Source organism: Palaemon carinicauda, chromosome 4 (assembly GCF_036898095.1).
Source record: "Palaemon carinicauda isolate YSFRI2023 chromosome 4, ASM3689809v2, whole genome shotgun sequence".
NCBI classification, from domain to species: Eukaryota; Metazoa; Arthropoda; class Malacostraca; order Decapoda; family Palaemonidae; genus Palaemon; species Palaemon carinicauda.
The window spans coordinates 31,090,717-31,099,725 of record NC_090728.1 but is presented as its reverse complement, the minus strand read 5'-3'; the positions used below and the strand labels follow the sequence as shown (position 1 = coordinate 31,099,725).

The 9,009-nt window shown below is 33.9% G+C and overlaps 1 protein-coding gene and 1 long non-coding RNA gene across 2 annotated transcripts in view; one reads left to right on the top strand and one right to left on the bottom strand.

Moving 5' to 3' along the window:
* Nucleotides 1-501: 501 nt before the first annotated feature.
* On the bottom strand, nucleotides 502-2,974 carry LOC137639340 (probable glutamate receptor). The gene is made up of 3 exons (XM_068371619.1): nucleotides 2,812-2,974; nucleotides 1,124-1,365; nucleotides 502-758 (listed from the first exon to the last, which is right to left on the bottom strand). The coding sequence occupies exons 1-3, from the start codon at nucleotides 2,913-2,915 to the stop codon at nucleotides 502-504; spliced, it is 603 nt and encodes a 200-aa protein (XP_068227720.1). The 5' UTR covers nucleotides 2,916-2,974.
* Nucleotides 2,975-3,861: 887 nt separating this feature from the next.
* The window catches only part of LOC137639856 (uncharacterized), a 183,128-nt gene continuing 177,980 nt past the window's right edge, over nucleotides 3,862-9,009 (top strand). The window contains exon 1 of the long non-coding RNA XR_011044278.1: nucleotides 3,862-4,280. This is a non-coding gene — a long non-coding RNA (uncharacterized lncRNA). The remainder of the gene's footprint in view (nucleotides 4,281-9,009) is intronic.

Sequence of the window (9,009 nt, the reverse complement as noted above, 5' to 3'; positions counted from 1 at the left end):
CATGAGATGTAATATAACCGTTTAGATGAGCAAAAGTCTTTCTAATGTATCTCGGCTGTATGACATACTTTATCAAGAATGTGTGACCTCTAAAAAAAATCAGCAAACTTCAATAATAACATCTTTATTAAAGCAGAAGGAACCATAACAAAATAAAAAAGGAATGAGTTCATTATTATTATCATTATTATTATTATTATTATTAAGCTACAACCCTATTTGGAAAAGTAGGATGCTATAAGCCCAAGGGCTCCAGCAGGGAAAATAGCCCAGCAAGGAAAGGAAATAATAAAATAATCTACAAGAGAAGTAATTAACAATTAAAATAAAATATTTTAAGAACAGTAACATCACTAAAACAAATCTTTCACATATAAACTACAGTATTAAAACTTAAAAAAAAGGAAAATAAATAAGATAGAATAATGTGCCCGAGTGTACACTCGAGCAAGAGAACTCTAACCCAAGACAGTGGAAGACCATGGTACAGAGGCTATGGCACTACAATGATTCGGCTATGGCACTACAATGATTCAAATGTGGAGGTTGATAGATGATGATATTTATATTAACCTGTGTAGTAACATGAGTAGGACTCTCCGATGGTGGGTCTTCTAGCAAGAGGCCTAAGCCGTAGAAAATGGCAGATATGGGATCCATAGATCGTTCACCAAGCATCCGGGATAGTGCTTTTTGTAACAGCCATAGAGTAAGACCCCATACGATTATAGTAATCAAGAGAGATAGCCACACTTCCACTGCAATGTGAAAAAATGTTAATTCCACATACTTTTTCTGCATCAAATCATAGCATATGTATAGAAACTCTCGCGCGAGCGCGCGCGCACACGCACACACACACACACACACACACACACACACATATATATATATATATATATATATATACATATACATATATATATATATATATATATATATATATATATATATATATATATACATATATATATATGTGTGTGTGCTTATGCATCAGGAAAAGTAATTAGAATTTTGCTTAAACATATGCAGAATTATTTAATCATTGTGTACCTTTTCATTTGTTCCATTCTTTTCTTATTGTCTAATAAATAACTAGTTATGAAACCGCTATTCTAATCACCTTCAAATGGTCTTACTACCAGCAAGTACTGCGTCAGCGGTCGAGGTTTTAGAGAAGTAACGACCAAGGTATCGGCAATGTACGCCCTCGAGTGACTCAGGACGGCCAGCCTTCCAGAATTTGGAGCCATTACTGTGCTGAAGTCGGCTTTTTCGTGCTGCAAGGTCCCAACTAAACCAGACCAGTTCCCATTTCCGAGTGGGTTGCCCCACTGCATATCCCAAGGAGCACGGATCTCATATCTGGAAAAAGAATAGTGCTGTTTTGAGACTACATGTAGGCTACTGTTGCGTACACTCTCAATAGAAATTATTGCTCCCTGTATATCATAACCTGGTATTGTACGGTGTTAAGATCATGCACCTATTGATGGAATAAGGATGCATTTTGCGGGCAGTAAACTTTCTCAGTATAAGGTGCTTCACATCTTACACAGATGGCGTACTATGCGCACACCAAGGTCTGAATGTGTTGGCACACATTGTGCCTTTCACCTTTCTCTTGCATATGCTATTATATTTTCCTGGCCATCAAGTCCTACTTTTTCAGCATTTCTTCCATCCTATCTATGTATCATTTCCTAGGTCGTTCTCTCATTTGTTCCAACTAACATTTCCAAATGATATGCCCTTTTCTTCCTTGACATATTGATCTCCATTCTTCCCATATCACTTAACCATTTGAACCCCTCTAAACTTTTTATTGCTTCAATGCATTTTCAGTTTTGTCACCCTTTAAATTCTTCACAAACAATTCGTTACAAGAACCCAGTTTTTTTCATCACTCATTCACATTCAGAATTGCAACTGTAACCCTACCACAATAAAGAAATGTTGCCTGAATAGTTTCTTCATACAGTTCCTCCTTGACTTCTATAGACGCTCCAACGAACTTCCTAATTGTTTGCTGGCATACAATGTTACCTTCATATCTTAACCTGTTCTTTGGGTCACCTTTTCTTTAATCCTACCACCATATTTTAAATCTACTCCTAAATAACTATTCAAATCAATAGCATTTAGAACAAATATTAATTGCTCTATCTTCTTAGTTTTCATTTACCTTCATAACCTTTCTCTAACTCACATTAATTTCAGTTTCTCCTCTTGCAAGAAGTTTGAGATTTGTTCACTACTATCTTAAGTTTCTCTGCATTATCCATTATCAGCACTGTAGCCTATCATCAGAAAACATCAACCATTCCTTACATGATTAATAAACCATTTTTTATATCCGAAAATTTTGGACCTACGCTTGATGACCCTTTTCTTACTTCTAAATTCAACCCACCCAATCATGTAGACATGAATACTCTTCTGCTAGACAGCATTTTACACCTTTACACGAAACTAGCCACTTCATTAGTAAACGTTTCAAAATGCTCTCATCAGCCTATCCTCTATGCCATGCATCTTCAACATTCTCCAATATGCATTTTTATATATTTTATCACAAGTTCCATAAATATGTACAGGGTTTTTCATTAATAAACATAAATAACAATACAAAATTAGAGCCCGTGTCATGCTATAGGCATGGCAATCTACATGAATGAATGACATATAAGATTATCGCCTAAATAGATGAGATGCTTTCAAATTTTGATTACCCTCTTTTCTGTATACAACTGTAACCCTTAAATTTAATATAGAGATGGGATTTATAGGATATATCTCAATTACACTCACGTGAAATTAAGGACTCCAGCAAAAGCCGTCAGCATTCTGAAGTCCATGCTGTCTTTGGGAGTAACTGTGGAGGCTTCCTCTTTAGAGTCTACGGTGTAGTCCATGTAAGGGAAAAAGGTCACAGACACGATACGAAACTTGTGGCCCCAGAAGTTTTTTAGGTGATCTGCTGAAACAGAATGAAATATAATAGGGGATGCTTCAATCTCTCTCTCTCTCTCTCTCTCTCTCTCTCTCTCTCTCTCTCTCTCTCTCTCTCTCTCTCTCTCTCTCTCTCTCTCTCTTACACACACACACACACACACACACACACACACACACATATATATATATATATATATATATATATATATATATATATATATATATATATATATATATATAAGATGTAAAGAAAATACTTTTGGTATTTGCATGGAATTTATTGAAATTTATATCTTTTATTTTCAATCCGGTTTTGGTCAGTTAGAATTTTATTTATTTTAAGGCAGTTCAAATATATATGGCGTTTATACCTAGAGTTGTTATAAAATTTTCGACTAGACCAATCTACAAACATTTCACTTACCGGGGAAAAAGTTGATATTTTCCGGGATATGTGACCCAATGTACCATAGGAAGAGAAGATGTTTGGAATCACCGTTGGAACAGTAGAAACACCGATTATACACGGACAAGGTGCTCCTTGCGCCTAGTAGAAAGTATATCATAATATCGAAAACTCAATTTCAAATATTATAATGCTGTTTTCAACTACAGTCAATAAAAGGCAAGTAATGCGTGAAAACATATACAAAGTGCAATGGCATTCACAACAGAAAGTACCACAATGATTACTGTATATTAAACGCTCTGGTTAGTGGAAAAGGGAAATTCAATAATACCACGTTTCTGTTAAAGAAAAATGACGTTCATTTTATTGCCTCCATTTTCTATGCTACTAGTGTATCTCTGGATATTTTAGAGGCCTACAGTTAACTATAGTTAACTATTGACAATTACGAGTTGTTAACCAACCAGTTCTCTACGGTTCACCAAGCAAGGAGAACCATGAAGGTACAATAGTTAAACCTATACCTCCATGGAGGGAACAGAATCTAGCTCGAGCCTCAAACGTTGCTAGTTGAAGTTTAACTTGTTTCAGAAAATTGGCAGCGTTTTGTGTGTGTGTGTGTGTTGTGTGACTTTGTTGTTTTATTCAAACTTCACACAGTAGTACCACATTTTTACCCCTAGAACAAAACACAGACACTCTCGTGTTCAGACATATTGGAGCCTTTGCAATCCCAGGTGTCAAAATCTGTTGATGTCCATTCTCCAGGTTTAAAATGAGCATGTAGTGGAACAACCTGTTGTAAATTTATGTATGGGCTAACACATAATGTAGATATCAATGGGCTCCCTCTGTGAAGCGAACAAACGAAAGCAGCAGACATGAATGGGGCGAGGACAAGTGGATTTACTGACAAGTGAGTGTTGCAATATTTATTTTATATTATTATTATTATTATTATTGGTAAATATATGATACTTAAACTATAAGCGAAACTGAAATAGTTTGGTATTTTGCTCTATATGTTTAATAGGGGCGGGGCATACTAACTTACTCAACGGTCTATTTAAAACCACTCAAAGTTCATTGTTTACATCTGGGAGACTGATGTCGAGTTAATGCGTTGCTTGCATTCGCTTTGTCCAGCTTTTTTTATGCCAAAGTTCCCGGATTTTTTTTTTCTTTTTTACAACAGCCATTTTCCCCACCCTCCTTTCAGTTTCAGTTAAACCACCATCACATTAAGACGTCTAAAAGGAAACTTAGGGAAGTACAAACTATTTCGAAATTTAGTGTAATTTCATCTATGTCGGCAATTTATTATCATGGAAATGCTCTCCGTTCAGTGTTAAGCTATTGTTACTCATGTGAAATAATAATAAAAAAAAAATAACCGTGAAATAATGCCTCAAAGGTCCGATTCTTACTAATTTTTTCAGGAAGACCAGCATATTTCTACTGCAAAGCTTCTGTAAAGATTGCCAAGAAAAACAAAAAAAGTTGTTGGTGTCAGTCATAAGGTAGGGAATTAGTTGTGAATTACTTTTTCATAATGTAACGATTTATTTGTGATTTATTTCATCATAATGTAAGGAGTTATTTGTGATTTACTTTATCATAATGTAAGGATTTGTTTGTGATTTACGTTTAGTTTGTGACCCAGAAAGGGGGACCCGGCTAGCAATTGTGACCTGGGAAGGGGGTCCTGGGGGCTTGGCCCCCGGCTAGAGGTTGTGACCTAGGAACTACTAGGTTAGGTGGATTGGTTAGGTTCCGTACCCTTTTCTAAATCTCAAAAGTGTTAAATGATCACGTTTTGGCTTGTTTTCAGCCACTTACATGAACCATATATTTTTCCAACTGGTTATCTTGTGCTTTAATTTTGCATTTCTGACCATTATTATTGCTGCAAATCACTTGTTTATGACATCCCCCCCCCCAAAAAAAAAAAAAAAACAGTTTACCACTGGGGTCCCCCATAATTGTCTTATATAAGGGGGTCAAAAAACCCATGAACGGTTGGTTTGCCCCCAATAATCATGGTTAGAAACGCATAAAACACAAGATAACGAGTAGGAAATTATATGGTTCATGTATTTGGCCAGAAATTTAAGTATCATATATTTATTATTATTATTATTATTATTATTATTATTATTATTATTATTATTATTATTATTATTATTATAATTGTTGTTGTTGTTGTTGTTTTTATACTTGAATGTTAGCGCCGAAGCTACAACTTGATTCAAACTTGAGATGTTTTTTTCTAATAGTTGGTGATGCTGTTATAACGAATGTTCGAATAATTTTCTAATCCATTGCAACCCCCATTTTCTCTAACAATAATAGTTGGTCACCATATGACTGTTGGAAGAAAGAGATAGCTGGATTCTACTTGACTTGAAGAACGGCTTCATCATAGGGTAGTATCCTACCCTAATCTTAAATCTATACAAAGACAATAAAGGGAAGACCAGAAGTCCAGAAAGCTCCCTTATAAAAATTCCGTATGCACAAATGCCTGATCAGCGCCACCTATTGCTAAAGCGCCCAACTAACTTGCTAAAAACAAATATCCTACGGAACTTAACTCCATATTCGGAGAGGACCCTCTTCCTTTACACGGTACGATGAGTTAATAAAGAATTCAATATATGCAATATTATTTATTGTTACTATAGACCCGGTTCCGTATGTCAACATTAAAATATAGCTAATCCTGATAAGAATTTTCACACATTTACAAAAGGCCAGGAAAGGTTAGTCTGTGTATTAAATAGGATTTTGCAAATATAACTTATGGAATATGTAAAATAAATTCTAGACCATACATCCAAAATAGGAGCCGTGCCTATGACTAAACTAGGGAGACAGGAAAAGAGAAGTTGTAGGGGGTATAGTATTGTCTGTGGCTTGTCTAGAATCGTATTTTACGTTACTTTATGATACTTTAATTTTTAGCCAAATGCATGAACCGTATAGTATATACCTCTTGGTATGTACTTCCTACTCCTTATCTTGCGTTTTATCCACATCTGACCGAGAACATTAGGGCAAAACACCCGTTCGAGTTTTCCTAACCCCTTATACAAATTAATATATATATATATATATATATATATATATATATATATATATATATATATATATATATATATATATATATATACGTGTGTGTGTGTGCCTGTGTGTGTGTTTATGCATATTATGTTCATATATATTATAAATATTCATTAATATATGCATATACATTATGTATATAGAATATCATTATATATATATATATATATATATATATATATATATATATATATATATATATGTATGTATGTGTGTATATATATATGTCTGTATGCATATATATATATATATATATATATATATATATATATATATATATATATATATATATATATATATACGTAGTTTAGCTTTTCGGTCCCGTGAAATTAAAACACTTTTGAGGGACGTTGATGCTTATGGAGGTGTAGACCCAAATGGTATTTTTTTTTTTTTTTTTTATAAAGACTGCTGAATTTTTTTAGCTCGTAAGTCATCTGGTATTTTCTGCAACTTAGCCAGAAGAGGTTCTTTTAGCACTTGGAAAATTGGTAATATTGCTCTCTTATGTAAATGTGTTTGTGGTAGCTCTAGTCCAGCTGATTACCCCCCAATTTCCATAATTCCCAATTCCATATTAGCTAAGGTCTTTTGACGTCTTTTGGAAAAACGTCTAAATGATATAGGTACGCTAAATGTAACCATATGTTTCCTAGTTTACAATTTGCCTTTCGTGAAGGCCTTGGAGTATATGATGTCCTACTTATAATCAGAAATCCCTTGAGTATTGTCATTAAGTTCGTATTATTGGCCTTGAGTGTAGTGCTGTCTTTGACCGTATTAATCGTGAAGCCTTTGCTTTCAAACTTGAACAGTTAGGAATAGGTGGGTGTTTCTTTGCGTCGTTATTGAATTTTTTGAATAATATTCCTACTTTAGGAAGAACTACGTTTGAGAAATCTTGAGAGAAGTGATGAACGTGTTAGAAGAGATTCGAGATCAAAATTAGAGATTTAAATGTAATTATTAATTTGTATTTTTCATTCTTTGATTATCATTAATTCATGCAATGTTCAAGTGCTTTTGGTGTAGAATATGGGTGGAAAATTTAAATCAACAGTAACAGTTTATTGGTAATATTTCGGTATATTGTTACCTTGCTTCTGTAAGTTTAACCATTATCTTGAGTATATATTAATTTTAGTCTTGACATTTATACATTTCTGATGCGAGATGAAAACATGTTAAATACAGAAGATATAATAGAAATTAACATTTTATAAAGTTTATTTTCCTTTTTATTATAAATGGAATTAAGAAAATAAGAAATTAATACATTGGGTAATAATAGTCATAACAATGTTAACAATATCTATTCTTTATAAAAAAAAAATTCTGCAAATCAACTTCAATTCATTGTAACTACGTACCTTTTCTCGCAATTTGTTCCAGCGACATCAAATCTGATAGGTTATGAGGAGTGACTTTACCAGCACTATCGTTATACTGTAGTTCGTCCTGTATTCCAAGGTAAACGATATCTAATGTGTTGCGAAAAACATCTTCATGGAAAACTTGAAGGACTTTCGCTTTATCTCCAACGATGACAGTTTTCGTATGGGGCCACAACCATAGTTTAGCTTCTTCTAAAAACCTGCATTGTAAAAGAAAGAAATATTTGAAGAATATGTTCTCTTCCTTTTTTTTTTTTTTTTTTTTTATTCATTACCGAGTTTTAATATTGGAAGAATCTGAGAACGATTTTACCGATTCTTTGATATATTACATTCTAAGTATTTTATAGTAAATTTACAGACATTTTAAGATGACTTTTATTCTTATTGTATATGCTTATTTGTATCTATTTCCAAATAAGTGTGGTCACAGTGCAGTACTTATCAAGTAAACCAAAAATAATTGCCTAATCTCTGTGAACAGTAATTAATGGGCAAGTATTATCCTCTTCAATTCTGTTAACGTTAATCAGATTAATTAAGATTCTGTTTCATAGTCCGTATATAACTGACTGGAAATCTTACTTATAAACTTTTGCGCTGGTTGCATCCGGGAGATGCAGCAGGAGGAAGTGACAGGCCGTCAAACTGGTTCCCCAGATTTGATCATACCGAAGGGTATTGTTTTGATTGGATTCCACGCTGACGTCGAATACTAGATAAGGCTGCATGGCCATGTTGCTGAACCTGGCGAATGAAGCGTAGAATTATATACCAAATCCCCACTTGTTAATAAGAACACTGAAATTTTAGATATTTATATTTTCTAATAACGTGATAGTGCAGATCTAAGAATTATTATAATACGCCATATGATTCTTCTAGAGTGTGCTTAACGCGTGTAAATCATTTAAATGTTATGGTCCTGCACGGTGTGTTCGCTGGAATGCAAGGATGGTCTTGTTGGAATGGGAGCAGAAAAGTCCATAGCAAGGGAGTATATGGTTATTTCTTTAACGGGAAATGCCATTCTTTCTTGATCCAAAACAGTCTATTAGCATCTTTAGTTTTTCTTGGACAAATCACGGTCGTATTTGTGAGATTTTATGTTAAAGGAATCGTGCAGTT

Coding starts and splice junctions, on each gene's coding strand:
- LOC137639340 (XM_068371619.1), bottom strand. CDS start 2,915: ATGGACTACACCGTAGACTCTAAAGAGGAAGCCTCCACAGTTACTCCC. Junction 1,366..2,811: donor GCTGGAGTCCTTAATTTCAC/GTGAGTGTAATT, acceptor TTCTTTTTCCAG/ATATGAGATCCGTGCTCCTT. Junction 759..1,123: donor GGTAGTAAGACCATTTGAAG/GTGATTAGAATA, acceptor TTCACATTGCAG/TGGAAGTGTGGCTATCTCTC.